A 23,975-nucleotide genomic window follows, 5' to 3' on the forward strand; every position below is an offset into this window, starting at 1 on the left:
GCACGCAATCTTAAATCCTGATATTCTCCCTTTTTTGAAGCATGTACCTAACCACCAGGCGGATCATTTTTTCTCAACCATGGGTAGGTAGAGCACCTACCTTAGGGTAAAGCGAAGGTGACTAACTCACCTATGTATGTCCTTGACCCTTTTACACGCACACGCTCACATATTATATGTTGAGCTGCTGGATTGTATGGCTACTAGGTAGGTTTCGTACCTAGGCCAGTGGCTCCTTCGATAAAACCCATTGTTTTTGGAAATCTTATCTTTTTACTTGTAAACCGAGTCTAATACAGACGTGGCTGTCACGCTGTAGGCTCAGCTTCAGTCTTGTTTAGCAAAGACCACCAGAGTTCGGAATTGAGGCAAGACAGTCGCTGATTCTAAGTGTGCACCACCAAATCAATAAGAACTCAGAGAATTAGGTAATGTTGAAGGTGGTTGTTATCAGTTGGATTTGTATTAATGGCCCTCATGCGGCTAGCATTCTAGAATACTCAAGCATAGGAAATAAAGTGGGATGAGAAGAAGCCTCTGATTTGTCTAAGCATCAAGCTAAAGGTTCTAGAAAACAGCACTGGATGATTACGATAGAGCAGTCTCCAAAGGAGCTTCTCTCATGCCTGCCTGGAAAATCCGATATATCTCAGACAACTAGAGCAAAGAATCATCCTGTGAAAAGATGTTGTGCCCCAATAACCCGTGTTAGCAGTCTCAACTCTAACCTTCTAGCCAGTAAGGAGTGGCATAGAGCAAACAATAGAGAAGAGCAACACATAATCACCAACCTAGCTACCTTTGAACAGGTTTAGTAAGTCCAGCTCATCACTAGAGAAAGGAAAAAGAGAACGAGGTCTAAATACTTGACGATACACGGTCCTGAAGACAGTTACTCGGTACATGAATGTCAACCCTCATTGAATTCTGTTGAGCTTTACTTTTTCTTCTTCTTCTTCTTCTTCGGGATTTTGTTGACCGAAGTACCTTTTCGCCTTTATCTTAAGAAATCTCTGAAAATCGGCACCAGTCAAGCTCAATGAATTGAAAGTATCCAAGGGGTATGTACCGGGGATTACAATGGCCTATTTTAACCTGATCACCCATCATCAACCAAACTTATTGTAAAGGTGGGGGGTTTGGTGACCGAGATTTTGGTCAGTTCAGATCTTATTAAAGCACTTCACAGCGAAGTATTTTGTCTAGATCGGGTTTACCTGGTAGTAACCGGGATATCGGGATCAAATGAAAAACGAGTCGATATAGATTCGGTATACGGGTGTTATAACTCATAAGTACTATGGATGTCTGGCCCCCATTGAGAGGTCGAGTGCAGATATGTAGCTAAGCTGAAGGTAAACTTTGTACATTAACACACCCCCGAGCATAATATTAAAGATAATTGTACTGCCTACTTAGTAAGTTACATGAAACCTAGAAAGAAATTACTGCTTCTGAATTATGGATATTGCCAAATCAAACTTCATGCTCTAGAATACGTTCAAAGGTCTCTGATGTGGGGGTTTATGATTTTTCCCTCCACTCACTCACCCAGACATGATCATCGAATAGACTAAATGAATGTGCTTTGAGTTCAATGTACCTTGGAATCACTGAGACGAGTCTAGACCGTTGCTATAGCTCGTAACTCGTCAGTCCAGTGGTTTGGCAAGTCGCAAACCTATCTCAAAGTGACAATTAAGTTGAAATTGTACTGTACCCATGACCTCACACAACATTCAACGACAGACAAGCTTTGAACATGATATATCGTGATCCTTAAAACAACCAACGAAAAATCACGGCTCATCCAGAGCACGAAGACTTCTCAAATTGGAATGTTGCTTGAATACTATCCTTGCCCATAACCAAATTTGGACGAAGTACATCTTTGAGGAAACTCGCCACAGGGAGCAAGAAAACTTACGAACTTGATCCAGAGTGCCAAGATGAACTACGGGTTCAAAGTTCTACTAAGTCATACTAAACTTACCTACCTAGGTCTCGCCGTTCAGGCCAGGCCATCAGAGGTCATAAGTTGCTTGTCTCTTTTGGAGTCTTATCAGCAGTGTAAAAGCAATACATCCGCCTTTCGTAGCCGGCTGGCTCGCACAATACTGGTACAATTCTACTGATCTATATCAAGAAATTCAGTCAACGACTCCTCATAAGCCTTCTTCCAACATCGAAATGTTGTGGGTCGGTTTTGGCAGTTGAACGATCGTCAGCCGGTTTCAGCCGATAACATGCAAGGATCTAATCTTATCAATCTACTGACATGAGCCTTGGCAAGAGTAACATCATCCATCATGGGATCAGTTCCCCTCAGCTTAGCGCGGCCAACTTCCGCCATTATTCACTAGCAAATTCCTCACGCGCCAGCAGAATTCAAAGCCAAAAGCCATCGGATTTCCCACCGCCTCGCCTGGTTTACCTCTGCCACCTTCTTCCTGCCCGTGTTCTCATTCTTGGTTAACCTTGTCCTGCGCATTACAGGTCAACTTTCTCGTCAGCCTCTCAGTGTCATCGATTCTGCCTACGCGATACGGTCAAAAACGACATCATGAAGTTCTCTCATGTCATAGGAGGCTTTGCTGCCACGGCGCAGGCTTTCACGCCGATGTCCAATATCTTTGGCGACAACGATAACGCCGATACAAATGCTCCTCATAAGATCCCAACAGTCCATGAGTCCGTTGTCATGGCGCGCCGCATCCTTGCTCTTACCAAGCTTGCGACGCTCTCGACAGTCTTCCCTTCTGGTCGATCTAATAAAGAACTCGAGTCCGACGGTAGTGGACTCGAGGGCGTCCCTATCGGAATGATGGACTATGTGGCGGACTGTGAGGATGAAGGCAACCCTACCATTCTCGAGATCAAGATAGCAACAACGTTTAGGAACGTTCGGGCTGGATCAAACCTTACCCTCTCCATGAACTGGGTTCCACCCTATCCGCCCGCTAAGCGTATTTCCCTTCTATCACGACTCTCGGCGTATATTCCCTTCCTCTCCAGTCACGATTACAATAGTCGTTTGGAGGAGTCGCTCTCCGTGCCGGACACTGTCCCTTACTCTGCGGCCAACTTGCCACGTTTTGCTCTCTTTGGGTATCTTGAGCCCATCGAGACCACACCGGTATCAGCGCTGAAACTTGCGGCATGCTTCACACGCAAGCACCAGGACGCCAAGTATTGGCTGCCTGGCAATGTGATCCATGAGAGCGCTTGGGTGCGTCTGGTCGTAACCAAGATCTACTGGGTTTGTTGTAGCAAAGTCTTCCTACGGTATATGACTGGCTAATATTGGCTTGGCCTAACAGGTTGGCGGCTTTGGCGACCGCGCCCGAATCGGCTGGCTGCCAGTTGATGAGTGGAAGAGCGTTACCAGAGATGAATGGGAGAGCATCAAGCTTCCCGGCGAGGAGAGAGGTTGGAGTGAGTGGTCAGTTAATGCTGCAGAGCTGTAATAGTGACATCGCCTGATCCAAATGGGCGCACTTGTTTCTTTTCCCCTTCTTGTCTTTCCGTTTGAGACGATACAATATGAGGGCGGGGACATTCTTTTGCATGTGTGTTTGCGACGAACATACGGAGTAGTGCCATACCTAGGTACTTGATGGCGGCCGCAATTGTTTACATAGGAGGAGTCGATTTTACATAAGCCGGGACTGCAATCATCTGGTAGGGCAGCATCAGCCTTTCTTGTATAACATTTTCCTTGTCCCTGGGTCTCTTGAGATGACAACTTGTACTCTCAGGCAGATTCCTTGAATACGGCACGCAGATAACCGAATCCACATTTTGAACATTTTGGAGACATGTTGTCTCACTTGAAATGCATTTCGGCCGTGCTACGGTTCGACGGGATTGGCAATGAGATACGAGCGTGTTTGTCTTACACAGCGCCCACGTTTGGCGCAAGCCGCGTCGCTAGGCTTGGCAATTGTGGTGTGGCCACCAGTTACCACCTCCAATGATCTGGGACTGGGCTCATACATAGCTGTTTGACCTCCGAGCCCGTGACGATCCGTGTACCATCACAAACAACTCAATGTGTCGCTCTTCCTCCCCAACGTGACCGTGCACTTGACTGCATTTGGGAGGGACGGGCAAAGATGTCATGCCTCTTCTTAACTGGTGCAAGGGATGGCGATAGTCGTGGGTTGCACGATGTACATACATAGTCGCACGGATTGATCCGGCGGGCCACGGCCGATCCGATACCCTGCGTTACCCGTGAGTTCTGATTAGGTGCATGTATGTAGACTGGGAACTGCATGCTTGTGGGGAAAATATGCGTCAATATTGTGTGAGAAACGCGGGATGAGCTAACGTAGCCTAGTGTCGGTAGCTAACAGAATCTCGGGCTACTGTGAAGATGAAGTTATTCTGTCGGTCTTCGCATATCACAGCAAGGTGTCTCTGGAACCCTCAGCCACACATGATTCTCATGGTACCGTTTCGTACAGGGGCACAAGCATGTACAAAGGATCTACAGTACAATATGGATGGATAAAGAGACATGAGAACGGCTCAGTGCAACGAATCACGGAACTCTGCATGTGAAAAGGCCTCGCTACATTTCTTTACGGAACAACATTGCCGCAACACAATGGTCTCCCCCAAAGAGGAAGGTTTGTTGCACTGTCTCTTGAAGGTCGTTAGTCTATCCCTTACTCACTCTCCAGAATCGCCGGTTTCTAGCTGGAGACTTTAAGTGCTCATACAGCTAACGAGTACCCCTACTGGTCAGTTGGTAAAAGGATCTCGGGCCGGGGTTGGGTCCCGACGGAAAAGACAGGATGTTCCGTTCCAAGAAGTCGGACCAGCTGGCAGACATGTTTTTGAGAGTCTGGAGGCTTGACCTGGTGCTGCAAAATTAGCCGTGATACATGCATGAAGAGGCTTGCTTTGCTTTGCATGGGACGGTGTTGGATGTGAGCTGATAAGACACTCACCCCGTATCTACGGATATCTTCTCCGCATCAACTGGCACACCGCAACACAAACGCACGACCCTGTTAGGCGAAGCGAATGATAGCCAAGCCAAGACCGGCTGGTATGGGCCAACGGCAGCACCATATTGAAGTTGAACCCCATGATCCGCACAACAGAGTCCCATACTGAGGCAACAGAGGTTCGTCCAATCATCCCAGCGAATAGACTTATTCAATTTTACTCTAAATTTAGCGGCAGTCATCAAGTCACCGGCGAGGGGTATCTACCTACCGTTCACGAAGCTACACAGCCATCGGGGCTTGCGAGTGGCTTGCGGCAGGCATCTTGATGTTTGTCAGCGCCGATGTGGTGTTTTTTCCCTCCCCGGAAGCCCAAGTCCAACCAACGCCCATGTCGCCGGGAAGAGAGAAGCAAGGGCCAGCCAAAGGAGTTGTTTGGTGGGGACACAGACCACGGCTTGGCCGCTGATGCTCTTAGATGGAGGTTCTGGATGGGGAACTATCGGTCGATTATTTACAATGGCTTGGCTTGGGGGTTAAACTAAGTGAATGGTGACGGTTGATGATTGACATAAGAATGTCCCATCCGCTTAGGCTTGGTTTGAGAGGGGGGAGCTGAAAGCTGCTGGAAAGGTGAGAGACCATCGAATGAAGCGCTCTCGTTCGGCTGAATGCCGTCATGGGAAGCACCTCGAGAAATGATGGCTGACATCCAGGTTCTACTATGGAACAAGCCTTTGAGAAAAAGAAACTCGTTATTGTGCTCAGGTTAAGCACAATGTATTTTCCTACTTGTTAGCCTTAAGGTACTTGCTTGCACGAGTATTCTGCTTGCAAATTTGACAATATTTTACCAAATTCAAACGACACCTGAGGCCTCTCATCGGTCACCCCCAACAAGCGCTGTGTAACTGTACAGAACCCAATAGATAACGCACATTCCACGAGGCAAATGCTTCCCTGAGATCTTAAGCTGCGCGATTGTGTGCCTCCAAGCGGGGTCGATGGCTTTTGGCTGGGGGGCGCTGTAATGTTATTTGATCGCCAAGCAGGTAGGTAGCCAACTGCAACCCCTGAATAACACAATAATTATGCACTCTGATGTGACCTGAACGCTTCCACCTCAAACCGCCCGTCAATCTCAATCGTTACAAGCAATTCACCCGCTTATCCCTTGGAGAGTCAACACGTAGCACTGTACGGATAACAAGAGGGTTGCTTGTTATTCAGGAAACCTCAGTGGTTAGCATAAGATCGTAAACCAGCCACGAGTCATCTCTCATGATGTATCGCCACTCGACGCCCAGCATCTCCCCCAATCGATCTTGTCCAAAATCCTCCAGACTCGCGCTGTAATAAGACTCATGTAATGGAATTGGTTCCCCAGTCCCAGACCCCGTCGGTCCCTATCCGCAGCCATAGCCGTAGTCTACTAAGCCCGTAGCTCGGCTCGGTCCCGCACGGGCAGTCTCGAGAATCAAGAGACAACCGACGAACAATACCTAACTATCCGTACCCTTTCCAAATTCAAAATGTCCGGGCAGGGTTCCAGCGTGTAATAAACGATTCAAGGGACCGACCAAGCGACGGCTGAGAGGCCGGATGGGGGGAGGGAGGGCAGATCCATGTAAAACTTATCGAAGCTATGTAATTGGTACTTTGCGGATATAGTGTCCAAGGTGGTCCTGTGACGCAAAAGCCCTGTTGTCGCGGCACACTACCCATCTCTCCGTTGGTAGTTTCTACCTCCATCTCCACTCCTGTCTCGTCTCCATATTTCCTCTTGAGGGCCTTTTTAAGTTAGTACCTTGCCAACCTTGCCTTGCCTCACCTCAGAAACGCTCTAACTCAACTACCTACCTAACATTACCTCGCCCCGTCTGACCCCATCCACATCTGTACATCTCATAACCCATCCATCGACAGTTGCCGCTCTCGGTCGGGGTTCCGTGCCGCTCGTGTACATACTTTTGCTATCTAGACACTATTCTTTCCAGTTTGTGCATCCGTATCTTCCTCCTCTTTGACTCGAACAACCCAACTCCACCGAATCGAAGCCATTCGCGTGCGTGGCTCCATTCTATCGATCCGGAACAACAACGGCAACGGCGGCTGTGATAGTAGGGGAATGATAGAACGCATGGTCAACAATCGAGTTCGGGTTCCCGAATCACGTTGATTATTTGTCCATTTATGCTTCTGGTTGCGCGGCTGGCTCATCAAACCACGTATCAACGACAACGCGACTATAGGAACGCAAACCTTGAACCCCATTTCACCTTCGAGTATTGAGGCGCCACCGAATACTGTAGGACATCACAGTACCATTCCCAGGAATCGCGTTTACTGCGGTTATCCAGCATCATCACATACAACACAAGTCGACACATCCCTTTACTTAGATTTTTCGGAATGGCGCCTCCGCCCACGACCCAGAAATGACCTCGCGGACCACAATCGGCGCCCATCCGCGGCCGCCTCAGCGTTCCGTGAGCTCATCGTCGTTACCCGTCCAGCGCCCCCCGCCGCAGCGATCATTATCACATCAGCAGCAGTTTATGGCGGCCGCCTCACCAGTTCGAAAAGATGCTTCTTTCATCGATTTAACCGCCGACGCCGGCGATGCTACCCCTAATCGTTATCACACAACACCTAGAAGAGGCGGCTCACGTCTTCGGCTTGAGTTGTCACACAACGCTTCGTCTGGTTCCTTACCTACATCCGAATCGCCGCAGTCTCTTACACCCTCGCGAATACCCAATTCCGATCCCTTTCAAGCTATGGTCGGCAGCCCTGCCGACAGCGCCAGCTCAACTTTGATGCCGATGCCGACACGTCGACCAGTAACTTCACAGCCGAGATTTGCTCCTCGAATTACAGCGACAGGGCCTGCGCCAACCAAGAAAGATGCCCGGCCAAAACCATACACCGTCGAGATTCCCTCCGTCGCGCCACGATACTTCTCAGCCAATCGACCCGAAACCGCAGTACGAAATCCCGTCGACCCTTTCAGCAAAGGTCTCAACTCTGGATACGCCGATTTCTTCCCCTGGAATGGAGCCCATTATGAAGACGAGTGGAGCAGCGAAGCGATCACCAAAGGAACATGGGATAAGGTGAACTTGAATGTTCCCGAAACTTCGTCTGCTAAGCTTGCCATCTTCCCAGCTCTGAAGCAAAAGACTGGCCTGAATGCATTGTCTACTATTTTTATGGGGGTTCTGACTCAGCGCAGACATAGAGGACAGATCAATGCGCCCTCGACTTTCAAACCACCGCCTCGAGTCACACTTACGGATACGAAGAGAGAGGTTTGGCTCAAGGACCTTGCGAATCCCGCGATATCTCTAAGACGCCTCAGCCGAACAATTCCCCACGGAATTCGCGGAAGAACGCTACTCGATCAATGCCTGAACAAGAATGTTCCCGCCGAACGAGCTGTTTGGTTAGCAAAGTGTGTCGGTGCCAATGAGATCAGGGGGTTGAAGAGGAAGGGTGTCAATGGTGCCTTTGTTATGGGTGGTGAACTGAAATGGGCTCGCGACTGGACCGTTTTTGTTGAGCAATTTGTCGATGCCGTTGTTGCTGGGTTTGGTGAGAACGACTGGAAGAATCGAGTCACATATGCGTAAGTTGACATGTTTATTGGTCCAGAATCACGGCAGCTAACTGTCATGCAGCATCCGCTTAGCAACGAACCTTTACTCAGAGCAGTTGCTAGATCGAGATCATTACCTTGACTGGGTTGTGTCTGGAATTGAGAATAGCCTTCAGTCGCGTATTCCCATGTGGCTTCTCATCGCTCAGATTTACTGGAAAGACCTTCTCAGGTCACGCAAGTATGGTCGCAGGCTTGTTTTTGCTCTGCTCAGCCACTTGCATGTGGTAGGTTCACACGCAACGCTTCTTCCAAACGGTTTGACTAAGTAAGACCAGATATCCAACGACCCTGATAAGGATCTTCTTGTGCAACTCTCCAGTAAACTGTCAGCTTTGCTCGGCTCACTAATTCGTTCCAACCCAGAGAGCTTCATCAACCCCGGAGCCTGGTCAACGTACAAGGATACTTTACATGTTTGTCTGCGTTCTGATGATGAGCAGGCTCGAAAGTCACTGCATGCCATTAATTCACGAAACTCAGGCCTGGTAGTGTCTAGTACCGCTTCTCCTCCTGCCGGGCGGAGTCAGCTAGTCAAGTTGCTTGATGCTGCCTTGAAAGAGTCTAGCGGTAACCATTTAGCCGCAGCATGCTGGGCAACGAGTGAGAACAAGGCTTTGATAATGAGGACAGTAGTTGAGTGGGCAACTTCGTTCCATCGTCCAGGTTTGGCCAAGGTCTATGCCGCAGCCCGCTTAATTCGGCAATGGAGCCAATTTCGTGTGAACCCTACCACTCCCATTCTCGAGACACTCGACAACATCGCCCCCAATGACAAGGCACGGAAGAACCTCGTATATCACCTCGTTACGGAGCTCGTTCGAACCGGTCACTTCTCCGTCTCTCAATATATGCAGTGGACTATCGCTCGTGGTGGTTATCATTGTGCCGCGGAAATCGACCCGGTATCAGGTCTGTGTTCTAGCAGGTTACTGGTCGAACTTCCGCTTCATGCTCTATCTGAGAAGAAAAGGGCTGAAAGAGGCAACTTATTAAGACGAGCTGGCAACTATTCGGTCGCTGAGGAGGAACAAGATATCACCAATGCCATCAGGGTCGTGAAACATGTCGTGGGGCTCCCCTTACTGTCAAATGATCCGTTGTCAGGACGAAAGCCAATGTCGCTCAAGAGGCTGTTGCAACGGATCGGCGGTAGCAGTACTGCTGTAAGGAGCAGCATTGGGGCACATTTGCGTGATGAGCTAACTGGGCAGTTCCTCATGAAAGGTCACTCTTTATCTCTGACTATGTTCACCGCTGTTCGAGACATTATGGAAACGACCGAAGATTACGCCATGTTATCCGACATTCTTGGAGCTTGCGCGAAGACCGCCGATTCTGACGTTCTGGCGTCCGTTGCCGACACTGTCCATTCAAACTTGCAAATATTCTACGCCATGGATAGCGCAGATGAACTGTTTAGCGGTCTGACCGAGCGCCTTAGAATGATGAACGAGGAGCAAAGACAAGTTCCGCGACCGCTACTTGCTGCTCTTGACAGCCTTGCCCAACGCATGGCTGGTCATGAGGTGATTGCCAGCCAACTTCGCCAAGAACTCGTTCAAAATGATCGCAACAACGCTATTGATGCTTGCTCGCCGGTTTCCGACATCGTGGCAACTCCCTCTCACCAAGCTGAAAACAATGTGGCCGAAGAAGTAGAGAAAACACTTTCCAGTGGAACACGATTGGACCCTCCAACAATGAACAAGCTTTTCAGAATGATAATCCCTGCTCTTGAGCGCGGGTGGGAGAAGGAGGACGATACGCGCCGGGTGTTGGCAACTTTGCTCGCGAGAATACGAGTTTTTGATGCTCACCATTTCGATAAACTAATGACCGACTGGACAAGTCATATTCGTTCGATATCGAACCGCTCCCCCCTTTCTACTTTGTTCCCACTTCTTATCATTACAGGGTGTCTGACAATGCCTATCATAATGAGCACCGCAAGCCCTCCGTTCGCGAATATCCAGAGTCCTACCCCAGATTCGTCCAGAGGTCCTACGACATACTTACAAGAACTCTTACAACTCGTCATCATGCCGCTTCCCCAGGGAACAGGGCTTGTGGCTGAGGAAAGCTACCGTTTTCATACCGAGCAAAAGTGCGCCAAATTTGAGCAGTCCAAAGGATTGCTGAATCTTGTTCGCAACGCTTTGCTCGAGTACTCGGCTGTCAGAAATCATGTCTGTGGCACCGAGTTTCCCCTTGGCAATATCGAGTGCCAGGAAAGTCTGCTTGAGACCTTACGAACTCTTGTTCTGGTGGATTCCTCCGCCGTCTCAAATGCTTTAGGCATCAAAGCGCTTCCTGCTGAAGCTGTCGGTCTCGTCCGCAAGGTGACCACGAAACTTCTGATTCCTGGAGACTCGGGCGATACTCAAATCTCGTTCGATCATATCTTGCAGATTGCCAACGAGTTGACGCTGCCGTTCTGCCAGCTGAAGCTTAACTTGGATCTGTCATTGCCACAGCCCAGCGTAAATGAGGGACAAGATCAGAGTTCCTCTCGCTTCGAGATCTTTGCCAGGGCGATGGATCGAGCCATTGAAGCAGGCAACATCATGTGGACCAGCTTATTACCTTGTTTGAGTGACGACATTACCCAGCATCTCAAGACACAGGCTCAAACGGGATTTCTCGACTTGATCCCTTCATCGAAGGCTCCTGAATTTGTCGACACTGGGTCACGGCAGTCCCTTCGCATGGCCGAGAACTTGCTAGAAGTAGTGGAGGCTATTATCTCCGGCCAGGCTCCCCCTAAGATGGCACAGTTATCGTTGGGCATGGTCGAAAAGCTGACAGACCTGTGGGAAATCGTTGCAGCAGGGCCTCAGGAGCGTCCCAACTGCCACGCCGTCGTTTTACAGCATTGGCTGCCCGCTATGCTTCGCTTTGTGAACCTTCATAGCTTGTCGTCCGAGCCACCATCAGCCCCTCTTCCCACGGCTTCGGCGACACGGCCTCCTATCCCACCCGTGCATGATGTTCGAGCACGCATTGTTCTTGTGCTTTGCGGCCTGCTGCTTGACTTAGAAACACAGCCGCCAGCTACTGTTGGCTCCCTTGTCCAGCAGGTCTTCGACATCGCCATCCTCCTGGTAGATGCCCTGCCCGAGGAATTGCGAGCCAACTGTGCCAGGGCCATTCTGTTAACTCCAGGCGGGATGCCCAGCCAGGGAACATCATCTGACCCTCGACTTTACTATTTATTCAGCTCACCACCACCGTCCCCGTCAGACAATATTATGCTCTCCCACCGAGAAAAGGCGGCAACGCCCCAGAGTGCTGCCGCCCGTGGTATGGGCGCGCAATATGGCATCGGGCCAGTAGTCCAGGAGCGTCTGAGCCCCTTCATTCTCCGTCGCTGGGAGGTGCTTAGTGAGCCGACTCCCAATGTTGGCGAGAACGATACAAGCTTAAGTCTAGGTCTTTTTGAAGCTATCAAGCTTCAGTGAGATCGTTCAAGACAGGCTTGTGTCTCTTCTAATCACCACAAACCAAATTATTGATGTCAAAGATCTTGACACCCTTCATACAGCATGACGCGAACAGCGTTCAGGCTTTTCCCTACACCATCATTACCATCGCCAACATTATCATGCGCCCGACTGTATCTAAGTTTTCTTTTCCTTCTTCTCACGGCTATACCCCTGTTACGGAACTCAGGCATGTTGGCATAAGCGATAATGTGCACTGCAAGACGGATATTATTCTCAGTATTGTTTACTCTGGGCTACAAGGGGCATAGTGCATCAATGGTCTCGTCCAATATTTTATTTTGTCTTTTATGGGAAGATGACGCATTTCTTTTTGTTTCTGCTTTTTGGGGGTTTGCTTGCGTGTTTTTGCATGGCGCTGATTACAAAGAGGACTGGTGAAACGGCTGATGATATGTCGAGCACATAACACGCACGAGACTTGAGCATTTATCATGTATGAAAGACACCAAGGTTGGTGTCTGATGAGAACAGAGGGCGCAAGGCTCGCTGCATTTATCTACATTACTCGTTGGAGTGGAATAGTATAGAACTTCAATCAAGTCACTTGATTAGCATCATATCACCATCATTAGTAGTATCGCTCCTGTGTACGCTGAAATTCCATCCCTGACCGTATTCATGAATCTTATATGTATTTTAAGAGAATAATGTCCCTATAGCAACACGCAAGATATAGCCCGCAGGTGTCAGATAAGAAGATACACAATATAGGGCACCATACGCTATGCCAAAGAACAATGGCCTTAATGTAAAGTTTCATGATGTCACACAGCTGCTGCCTTGAACCTTGTGATCTAACTGAGTAATAGATTGGTTCAGGTCGCAAGACAACGCAGTGTGAAGAACACAAGTTGAAGGTAAACTCAGGTAATAAACACCTGTGATCATCTGTGTGAAGTGATCTAAAACACGCCCGAGCGTAGTTCCCACAACCAAGTGACGGGGGAAAGGGTCAGACCATCGACTCCATTTCTTACAGCCATACCGTGACTGCATTGCACAAATTATCTGTCGTTTGTGTTCAAAAGTCTTACATGCGAAGACTGCAGAACGCCGTGTCGTATTATCTACCCTACAGCAAACCATGTGAAATGGCTTGCTCTTTATAACTGCGAGTCTAACCTTTCACATACAAAAATGCCATCACACGTAAGGGGCAAATAAGAGTTAAACTGAACAAGAGGAAAAGAAGCACAGGAGAAAAAAAGCGCTCACGTTTGCCACCCAGTGGTTTTACACTAATCTCCAAGCACAGGAAGAAACGAACATGCATTAGATACGAGACGCCATGCAACATAAAAACAGCCAACATGGAAAGATACAAACATCCCTCTCCGCCTCTTCCAACAAAGCGTTACATATTATGCCCCTACCCAACGCGAGGCGCTTACATACAAGTTTAATCCTCGTCAAAGATTTGGAGCGTGTTCTGCAGGATGGTGTCGATGGCCTTGATCTGCCAGCCCGCGTCGGCAATGGCGGTGCTGGGATCAGTGCCCATGAGTGTCGGGCCAAAAATGACGGCTAGGTTATGGCAGTTCATGCGATTATTGTGGCTGTTGTCCATGACTCTCCAGAGGTGAAGAGTGAGAGCACGCAGTGTAGCGTAGTTGGGATCAGGAAGACTGTTGATGATGGCGTGAATCGAATCGCGACGTACCGTATCGTCTTCTTGTTCTGTGCATATCAGTCAGTATTTGCCAAGGAGAGGTAGAAACACGAAAGGGAGGAATTGGAGCCACGTACTGGCAGCCGTGATGAAGCTATCATGATACTCGAGCGTGAGTAGCGGGTCGGGGAGATCGCGGAAAAACTGCTTCAACAGGCCAGTAACACTATTGACGTCATGATAAAAGTTCTCGGGATTCCTAAAATCGAGCGCAGGGTTGGATGACTCTGCTATATCATTAGCTCTGTACTTTCTACAAGTAGAACATGACGAACCTGTGTCGAACATATTCTTTAGTCTTTGTATGTGTGCCATGGACCCAGACTGGCGGTATATGCCTTCCACATTAAGGCCGTACATATCCACCGCCTGGATGCATTGGTAAACAACCATTGGTACTGCCAAGCCGTCACGTTCATAAAGACGACTCAGCGGCAAGCCGAACATTGGCCTGGCAGGCCCGGAAGGCCCAGGCCCAGGAGGAGGGTGACTAGAAGCTCCGTAGGGAGGTGGAGACCGTGTAGCACCTGGAGGTCCTTGTCCCGAGTTTACCCCACTTCCTGAACGTTCATGAGGAGCTTGGCCAGGAGCTGGCTGTTGAGGAGGGGAACCGCCTGGCTGGAAGGGCAGAGCTCCAAGCTGCGGTGGCCCGGATGAACTGATAGACCCCCCATTACCATATCTTTGACCAGGTGTCTGTTGTTGATTGGGGGCCCGACCTGAAAATTGCTGGCTAGGAGTGCCCTGTTGCACTGGCATGTTCCCTTGGCTGAAGCTCCTATTATGAGGCTGCGAAAAAGGTCGAGGGTCGTCAGTTGGGGGGAATGAAGGGTCACCACCAGTAACGCCAGTAATAGGGCCAAGACCAAGGGTACTGGTCCTTGATCCTGGACCCAAAGGCTGTGGTCCGGAGAAACCACCTTGGGGCTGTGCCTGTGATACTGGTGACTGCACAACAGTAGCGGGTTGTTGAACAGGGCCTCCTGGATTATGCTGGCTGCTGGAGCCCGGAGGGTTAAGCGCCTAAAATCGTTAGTCACAATACTGATTACTTGTCACTAGGTAGCCACTTACTGGATTGCGCTCATATTTGATTTCACCAGTGTTGGGAGGCACACTTCTGTGTTGTGCCGTGACATAGTCATTTAGGTCTTTGTCGTTATCAATCGAAGAAGCAGCCTGTCGCAGACTGCGTTGAGCAGAGCTGCCTTGGGCCCCAGGACCCTGAATGGGACTGACACTCAGACCATTGCTTAATAGTAGGCGCTCATTGAAGGAGGCTAAATAACAAATGAGCTGCGATTGTACGACCCAGAATACTCGGGAAAAGACTTACCAAACTTCTGCATCTGCAATGAGATTCCTGCATCAATCTCCTTAATCGAGTCTTGAAGAGCTCGAATGGCTTCTGGGCGTGTCGTTGAAACAAGTTGGGCCTTCTCAGCCTGCAACGCCTGGACGTGCCCGTGGTAGGTAGAATCTGCTGCTTGAACCTTCTTCAGCAGCTCACCCTCATGCTGTTGCGCTGACTTGTGTCCCTTGAGGCCAAACATCTTGCCGCTCTGGCGCGACTCGCCAGTCTTGACCCGCTCATAATCCTCAGCAAGAGAGTCGTACTTGGCCTTGCTCTTACGCATAGTCTGCTCCATCTCTGCCACTTTGTTCTCGGCGGACAAGCCGTTTTGTTTCCATGACTTCCGGCTGCGCTCGGCAACACCAGCGAGCTCCATAAGCTCATCATGCATCTGGTGTAGCTCTTTGGCAAACTCGATGCCATTCTCGGCCATGCGTTCATGGGTGCTTGCCATTGCCTCGTATGCGTTGCCGAATGTGCCTTGCCGATGATCGGGTCGGCGCATGACCTCCTGGGTAGTACGGGTGAGTTTCCTGATGCCATTGGCATGGTCTTCTTCTAGACTCGATCGTTTCTTGAGGAACAACGCAAATTCCTGGAATCCCAAGTTAGTAAACTGGGTTGCCTGAGTGTGGGGAAGCTGGTCAAAAGCCAGTCGGTCTCTCACCTTTGCTGAAGCTATGCTTTGTTTGAGGCGATTCAGTAGCGTAACAATGCCAATCTGTTGACTACAGTTAGCCCATTATCCTGCCATTAAGCATGTTGCCTGGGGTATGTCATACCTCGGAAGACAAAACGTCCGAGACTTGCTTAATCTGTTCGGAATTCACGCCGGATGGGCCTGATGTTTGCGTAGGCGATGTGGTGTCGGCCTCAGGTTTCTGGTCTTTGTTCAGGGCGTCGTCAACTGCAGCACCGCCGTGATCTGATGGGGGCCCCTGAGGACTCAAGGGGATATTGCCCAAGGACATGCTGCCGGATCGGTCGCGCTCCTGTGAAGGAGAGAAGGCTTCGTTCGCCGACGACGGGTGGTACTCGTTCATGATGCTGATGTCAATTTGGAAAGGTGTCCCACACGAATATTTAGTTTATAATGCCGGGGACTGTCCAAGTTGTTTGTTTGAGTCAGGCTTCGTTGAAGTGGACGCTCACATTCCTTGAGTTGGTCAGGTCGTGGAGTAGAGATTGGGCAGGAACTGTTCCGTCGCAAATTTAAGGTAGGATCAGTGAATTGGAGCGCAATAAGCACTGTGACAATCGCGAGGAACAAGTCAAAATGGATTTGCGCCAAGGCGACAACAGTGACGGTAACGTTGGAGCAGCTATTGGCGAATGAAGCTTTGTGTGCTTGTTCTGATGGGGAGAGCTTCGCAATCCGCAGCGGCGGGGGGGAGATCAATGATTCGGTGCCAGGACTGGCTGGGCCGATTTGTCGTCGAGGCAGCACGGTCTTTGGGAAATGATGAACAGCGGGGATGCACAAGGCGACGCAGGCGAATACGCGCCCGTATGAGAAGAGGTGACAGGACTGATTGAGCCAAATTAGAGAGGCAAATATGCCTCGAAGGTGCAAGATGTGAATGCAATGCAAACGGAATTAGAATTGGAAATGGTGATGGTGATGGAGATGGAGATGGAGATCGCTTGGTCGGCCGGTGGGGAGGGAATGGAAAGGAAACACTGACTGACTGCCTGTGAGGTGTAGACGGATTGGATGGAACCATAAATTGGGCTGATTGTGGCTGAGCCCGCCTATGTATATTTCTTGTCCCCTTGGGTTTCAAGGCAAGGACGCCACCAACTGAGTCTCTCGGGGCGGTTCTTTAGCGGTGTTAGGGGTCTCTTTCCACACGGCGCCTCCAGGGACGGGGGGACGGGGGGACGGGACCCTTTATTTGGTGCCTACGTCTCTCTTAGCTCGATAAACCCGATCTCGACTTCACCCAAAACAAAGACTTGGCATTGTTTACCTCCACTTCTTCTCAGTTAGCACGCACAAACAAAAGCGCCTCGAATGCAAGAGCCCGAACGAATTACCTCACCCCATGATCCTTACAAACGGTGCCTGGAAGCCACTCACTACCAACCTTGCCTATGATTTCTTACAGGGAACCGCTACTCAGCCAAGACAAGCTCTACCTACTAAGCTACTAACTATACCTGAGGTACTATGGAGTATCTTCTGGTAATACCTTTAGATTGCAAGTGGACGGGAGGTATGGATTCTACTTACGTACCCCAGCCCACTCTTTTCGCAACGTGTTTGGCGGCGAGTTGGACAAGTTCAAAAGCCACAACGGCTGACGGCAGTTTTCAAAACGTTACCTACCTACTATATTCACCTCGTTCTCTGACTCCTGATATGATATGCATCGTTGCTGACGGGTGGCTATCATTCCACCCAGGACTCTTTACCGATTGAAACATGCCTTCTTTGGTGGCTGCGGGCGCCAGCATTAGTTCGTCTATCAAAGAACAGCCAATCTCTCGCACAAATTGTAGCCAGCTGCGGGAACCGCAGTGCTATTACCCTCTGCGGCCTGATGCAGCCATATCTGCAGAGGCGAGACAACGGTTGTGTTGCTTTCTCACTTACATCCATACATACCCCCTAGCGGTAACACACCTCAACCACAAAAGCTCCAGCAGGGTTGATCTATCATATATGCTTAAAAAGGTATTATGTCCTAGCCTGCCAGCAGAGCGTACATACATACATACAAACAACTCTTTGAAACTTTGAGGTTGTTGCTCTGGCATAGCTTCTCCTATTTATAACCGCTAGTGTTGAAAATCCTCGAACTAGACCTCGTGTTTCATATAAGATCCTAGCATATTCTATTCCAGCAGAGGATACGCGCACAAGACTATTGAAAGTCTACTCGAATTGCCGAGACGCCTGTTTCTAAAACAAGAAAGACAGTCTGCAGCCACAGCCGCAAACAAACAACATCACCCGCATTGGGTGGGTTTGTCCTACAGTCTGAGTCTTTTATGATGACCCTTGTAAAAACACATTGCTACATGTCCACCAAGGAAGAGGATGGTAGGATTGCTGTATTCTCCGACAAACGAATGCACACGCAGGCCGTGTTTGCCACTCTTTAACGATGCAACCCCAGGCCTGACAAACAGACCAAACGGATTTCACAATACACATCAGCCCACCCCAAATATTCGTTATCGCAACACACGGATGTTGGCTGCTGGATGGAACAAGGGGCTAGGGTTCGGCGCCAACGTCAGCCCTCCAATGCTGATACCTCGCTGCAAGTCCATGTCTGGTGTTACTGGTTAAACGAGTCATCAATCTTCTGCGATGCTACAGCTTTTGACTTACATCCGCTGGTGCGACGGCATTCTCAATGGCGAATTTGGTGCAAGTTGCCGGAGCCAGATGCCGTTTGCGAAACACATGCTATCGGGTGGGTGGTACTATGGCTTGGTGCAGTACCATTCTGATTCATTCGGTCAATCATTCAAATCCTATCTATCAAGCCCGGGGTATTTACAGTCATGCACATTCAACCAGGCCACCCACTCCAGAACTTTCGCGATACTCAGATCCGTTCGCAAACAATGTGCGAACGAAACTCGGAGTCTGACAACTCTCTTATCCTTCTTCTATGATCCACGGATATCCGGTCTATCAAGACCAATGTCTGGGTATGAGTATGGTTGCGAACAGAGCATCGTCTCACAACGACCTTGTCTCGCCCCCAACTATATATGAATGAAATGTGCGGCCATAATGCTGTGCTGATGCTATTAAGAAGATGCCTGAAACTCCCAGAAAAAGACAAACCGGCGGAGACTTGCTCTAAGTCGTCCGTACCCTGTGGCCTTTACGCCTGGTATAATGCTGTATAAGATATGTGCGTGTGTTGAAACAAAATTATAAGAGAGTAAGGCGCAAATTCGCTTTTGGTCGTGAAGTAACACGGAACGAAGAATACGTTGTATCATGAACTTAGTCGTGTGGCAGTAAATGTGATGCTGTTGCTAGCCATGCAAGTTATCTTACTCAGAAGACAAAAGAACATTTGGGAAAGAGGTCTATCCAACAAGAACCTGTAATGTTGGTTCAGGCCACGTTGGTGTGGGAATTGGTGCGTACTTGACACCGTCTTGATCTTCGAGCTCCTTGCGCAAGATCTCGATGGCAAGTTCCCACCGACGCACAAGCTTAGATTTTCGTGCCGTGAATGTGTGCACCAGTGTTTCTTCCTCCAGGACCGCCTGAGCATCCAACTCTACGAGTTCCTGTCGATTCCGCTCGAGTAAGTTTTCGTACTCAGCCTCTTGTCGGTCGATGAGTTCTTCCATGCGTTTAGCCTGGCGATCCCTCATCACATTAATCTTGGCCTGATGTGATCTTTCCATGCCATCGCGAATATTGTACTGTTGCCCGAGCTCTCGAAGATCGCGTTCCGTAACCACTCGATGTGGTTGGGAATCCAAGCCTGGGCTTGAGCTCGCACCATTGCGTCCCAATCCATCACAGTAAGCTTCCATATGCTTCAGTCGAATCCTGACACTTCGTTCACTCGCTTCCAGAGTGTTTCTCAGGTCCATCTCGGCGACTACCTGCCGATCCTCCAATTGGCTCACAGTCCTCGCGTGTTTTTCTTTCATGCTCTCCTTGAGCTCGGTATGTCGTTTCATCATCGAACTTTTCTGCTCGACAAACCGTGTCCTCATGTGCTCCCTACCCTGTTCAGCGAATTCGAGGAACCGTCTAAGTTCTTGCCGATGCATCTCGGCGAGGTGGGAGAAATCAGCATTGTTTCTCGTTCGTTCTTCGGCTTCGAGTCGCTCGGCGGATGCCGCTGCAGCGGCTGCTTCCTGTGCGGCCTTCTCGTCTTCATATTCGGCGAGTTGAGCCTGTTCCTCCGTTCTTCTCCGGTCCATCTCTTCCTCTCCACCACAATCGTTCGGGCACCCAGCATTAGCATCCCACACACCTCCGCATGTGTAGCAGAATTGAGCTTTGCACCGACAAGTCATATGTGTACAGGCTTCTTCAAGTGGCACCAAGTTCTGGCATTTGTAACACCGTTTCCAACCAGCTTTGCCGCCTTCCTTAATAACCTGGTCGAGTTCCCAATCTTCCGGGCAGTCCTTACCTGTCGGATGTGCGTTATGTTTACACATAAGGCAAACTCTTGTGTTGCATTTGCGGCAAGTAACAGTGGAAGGATACTTGGGGTCCAATTTTTGATGTGGTGGAATGAATCCTCCGCATGAAGGGTTAGAACAGAATATCCTTGCCTGCCAGGGTGTGCTGTATTGTATGATGGCCTTCAAAAACTCGTGCTGGGCGTCGCGACTGAGAAGATCCCTCATCAAGGATCCCGGCAATGGCTGAGCACAGCATCTCGGTGGCATGCTCGATTCGTCGGACATGGCTGTATGGATGAGCGATCTTAGGCAGTTATCGCAATATGTGTGGCCACATGAGATGCTGTGTAATGATTTGGAGCTCTTGAAGTCCGCACGGCAGCTCGCACAGGTCCTATGACGAGAGTCAGCACACTCTAGTTTCGTGATACCTTAGTCGGGATCCGGGTCAGGACGTACAATATGGCCTGGAGTGGCTGCGGGGGTGCCTTCTTCTTCCATCGTAATCTGAAGCCCGACCTAACGCTAAAAAGGCTGCGTTTCGTCTTACCGCTGAATATACTCTGAGCAGTGGCATCGGGCGTTTGTGAGTCCCTTGCAGCTTTTGCGTGGTTGTGGTGAGGATCGATCACTGATAGATAGCGATCATACTGGGAAAAGCTCAGATCCTTGGATTGTCGGGCACTGGAAAGCGCCAGATCAGGTGTAGATGGGCCAAAGATAGATGAATGCGTGGTCAGAGCGGTGCTCGTGGATCCGGCAGAGAGCATAGAAAATGTTCGAGCATTGTAGACTGTCGAGGCTGACTCGACGCTTGAGGTGATACGCTTATCAGTAACGGGCGCACTTGAGATACCGAGGGCGTTCGCCTTGGAAACGAGGTCATCCTCGATCTGGTTCTCCGTTCGACCATGCGGCAATTGGAGTACAGTGATGAAGTAGTCGAGGTCGCTTAGCTCGGGAGTTGTGGCACCTGTGTTAGTGTCTGCGCCGCTGTTGACGCCAGTGCTAACGCTCGTGGTGGTCAGAGGTGTCGTTGTGGTGGAGTTGGCCATATCGACAGCGATGATCGGGCTCTGACGGAGGGCTGCGGCGATCATGGTCCGGGCACGGCGACTCTTTAGCCAGGGGACATGAAAATGTGGCGGTGAGGTTCAGTTCGAGTCGAGTCCGAGGGTATCGCTTTCTCAGTGCATCATTGAGAGAAGATACGAGGTCCTGGGGGGAAATGATCGATGGAGGTGAGGTGAGGTGAGGTGAGGAAAAAGTAAAGTAACCAAGATTACCTAGTGAAGTTGTCGTGTGGTTGAACTTCTTGTAGGGCGTGGGCGTGGGGTGATGCTGGCCAAGTCTTCTGGGATTGGATGGCTCTGTCTAGATTGACGATTCAATGATGACGGAACAAATCACACAAAGGCCAGGGAGATCCGGCTGCCAACTAACAAGGTTGCGTTGCGTTGGGTTTTGTTGGGTTCGGTTCGGTTCCAGGGAATTGACAATGTCTGACAAGTACTTGACAACTCTCTTGGAACTGAGTCAAGTCTTGGAGCATGCAAATCTTGCGCGCGCATTCGACTGAATACCAGTGCCCAAGAGGGAGAATCGTTGCCGTCTGGAACGTTGAAGGTCACTTTCGATTGGAGAGAGATACGAGTGACGGCGATGAAGGTGAGGATGCGCCACGATGAGTCTCCACGGAAGGATACAAAGTAATCAAAAGGAAGATTCGCCAAACAAAGCACCGAAAGAAGAGGACAAATAATTATGGGAATAATGAATCCGTACCGAATGTAAAAGTGTAAGATGCTGGTGGGCGCAAACGTGAGCCGGAGGCAATCACGACCACGGTCAGGATAGGAAGCCAAGGACAAGATAGGATCGAAAGAGGTAGGTAGAGTCGTCGGGAGAGTACAGATAGGTAGATTCTGACAGGCAAGCTTCGAACGAAAAGGACAAGGTCGACAGACATCCAAAGAGACCGAGGGAAGGAAAAAAAAAAAAAAAAGAGGCCGGGATATGATCCTTAATAATACTTTAATAAAGTCACAAGTGGGAGCGGGAGGGACTTCGAGGTCGGGGGAACCTCCACTTTGGAGGGATATCTGTTCCGAAAAGAGATATCAAAAGCTCAGGCCAAACCGCAATGCGTAAGGTAGAGCAGATCAGAGACAAGAACAGAGTGGCCATCCAAGATACCATACAAGGCCGAGCAGGCAAGCCCAAGGTAAGGCAAAGCAAAGAAACAAGCAGGGTTAGTTGATGATGAATGCTGCTAATGAGGAAATAAGACATCAACAGCCGCGAATAAACTATTTCTCATGCGTCAAGGGACCTTCCAACATGGATAACAATATATTATTATGGACCAACTTGCCAGACCACACTGTTTACCTCAGCCGCTCTTGAACTGATATAAAATGCAGTAATTCCGTGCTTCTATCATGCAAAGCCGGCTGTTATCTACACCGTTGACTCGGCTCATACCCTCAATTCTTCGTGATCGGGAGCGGTTGAGGTAATACAAAATGCACACCAACAATCGATGATCAGCATCCGTCACACTCACGGCCAAGCTGACCCAAGTAAAGAAGCAAATAAAATCAGCTCACGATCACAGAGCGGGTCCCTCTAATGCTAGGGTTCGGGCTGACAAGGGCGGCAAGACAGAAGACAATACAGGGGGTTCGAGGGGTAGGGACCAGGGCCCTGGACTCTCTCTCCTTGCCTGCCATCCGCATCATCACATCATCAATGACCCATTCAAAGTCGAGCCTTTCTTTGCGAGGGCTCTGACACACAGTGGAGTCAAGCTTGAGGGAGATTCGTACATAATACGCTGATATGTACTCCGTATATTTTGATAACTGGAGAAAAAGGGGGTCATCAGAAGAATGTGTAAGTGGGAATGGAGAACAGAGCGATAAACAATGTAGGGAGGACAGTGAATCAGGGTGAATCACCCCTGGCAGTATTGGAAAGGTGATGATTCAATTACACGTACATAAAGCTTTGAGGGCAGCACCTTGGGTAGATGGTTAATCGAAAGCTGAAGGGGTAGGACAATTGCAGCTGATTCGAATTCAGAGGCTCATCATCTGTGCTTTGCAAATTATAACTACCTAGCCGTTCCTCTCTATTCCTGTCTTCCCGGCAGTCAGGCGACCTTAAACGCCACAGGCTGAACAGGGGGGCTGCCGAATGAGATAATTGGGGGCACTCGGCCGGGACGGCTCCATCGCCAAGAAGCCCACTACGTATTTTCTCTGATGAGGCGCCTTTCTTACATTAATTACATGTTGCCCTTCTGTTGGTGTTTGTTAGTTAACATTCATACATATTATTTCCTCGGCTGGAGTCTATTGCTTTCTTTTTTCACCTTTCTTTTTCTTTTCTCTCTCATCTAGCTCGAGGACCGGCCAGCTGCGATACTGGAGTGTTCTTCTTAATCAACAACAGACCACAATTGCATCTGCCGAACAAGAGTCGGTACATACCTGGCCTACAGTAGCATTCGTATCTCCAAACTCTTCCAGTTCCATCCAAGCTAGGAATGCCTTGACCGGCTCGCCTATCATGACGTAGAGACTTCCAACGCCAATTGCTTAATCGTTTATCTAACTGTTCTTGTCGATCGCTCTATCTTTGGCACAAGTCAGTTGATGCCGCGGTGTTCAACTATTCCAAATTCAAAGACACCGTTGGATTGCCG

The 23,975-nt window shown here is 49.5% G+C and overlaps 4 protein-coding genes across 4 annotated transcripts; 2 read left to right on the forward strand and 2 right to left on the reverse strand.

The window, feature by feature from the left end:
* Positions 1–2,563: 2,563 nt before the first annotated feature.
* On the forward strand, positions 2,564–3,467 carry FMAN_09152 (uncharacterized protein; the record flags this gene model as incomplete). The annotated part of the gene is made up of 2 exons (XM_041829960.1): positions 2,564–3,259; positions 3,321–3,467. The coding sequence occupies 2 exons, from the start codon at positions 2,564–2,566 to the stop codon at positions 3,465–3,467; spliced, it is 843 nt and encodes a 280-aa protein (XP_041680671.1).
* Positions 3,468–7,396: 3,929 nt separating this feature from the next.
* On the forward strand, positions 7,397–12,077 carry FMAN_09153 (uncharacterized protein; the record flags this gene model as incomplete). The annotated part of the gene is made up of 4 exons (XM_041829961.1): positions 7,397–8,586; positions 8,639–8,843; positions 8,895–9,782; positions 9,831–12,077. The coding sequence occupies 4 exons, from the start codon at positions 7,397–7,399 to the stop codon at positions 12,075–12,077; spliced, it is 4,530 nt and encodes a 1,509-aa protein (XP_041680672.1).
* A 1,444-nt stretch (positions 12,078–13,521) lies between these two features.
* FMAN_09154 (uncharacterized protein) lies at positions 13,522–16,188 on the reverse strand (the record flags this gene model as incomplete). Its single annotated transcript, XM_041829962.1, has 7 exons — positions 13,522–13,799; positions 13,869–14,018; positions 14,067–14,814; positions 14,866–15,071; positions 15,128–15,740; positions 15,813–15,866; positions 15,928–16,188. The coding sequence occupies 7 exons, from the start codon at positions 16,186–16,188 to the stop codon at positions 13,522–13,524; spliced, it is 2,310 nt and encodes a 769-aa protein (XP_041680673.1).
* A 3,013-nt stretch (positions 16,189–19,201) lies between these two features.
* Positions 19,202–21,366, reverse strand: FMAN_09155 (uncharacterized protein; the record flags this gene model as incomplete). The annotated part of the gene is made up of 2 exons (XM_041829963.1): positions 19,202–20,660; positions 20,726–21,366. 2 exons carry the CDS (start codon positions 21,364–21,366, stop codon positions 19,202–19,204), a joined length of 2,100 nt encoding a protein of 699 aa, XP_041680674.1.
* Positions 21,367–23,975: the final 2,609 nt, after the last annotated feature.

This window comes from Fusarium mangiferae, assembly GCF_900044065.1.
Source record: "Fusarium mangiferae strain MRC7560 genome assembly, contig: FMAN_scaffold004, whole genome shotgun sequence".
Classification (NCBI taxonomy): domain Eukaryota; kingdom Fungi; phylum Ascomycota; class Sordariomycetes; order Hypocreales; family Nectriaceae; genus Fusarium; species Fusarium mangiferae.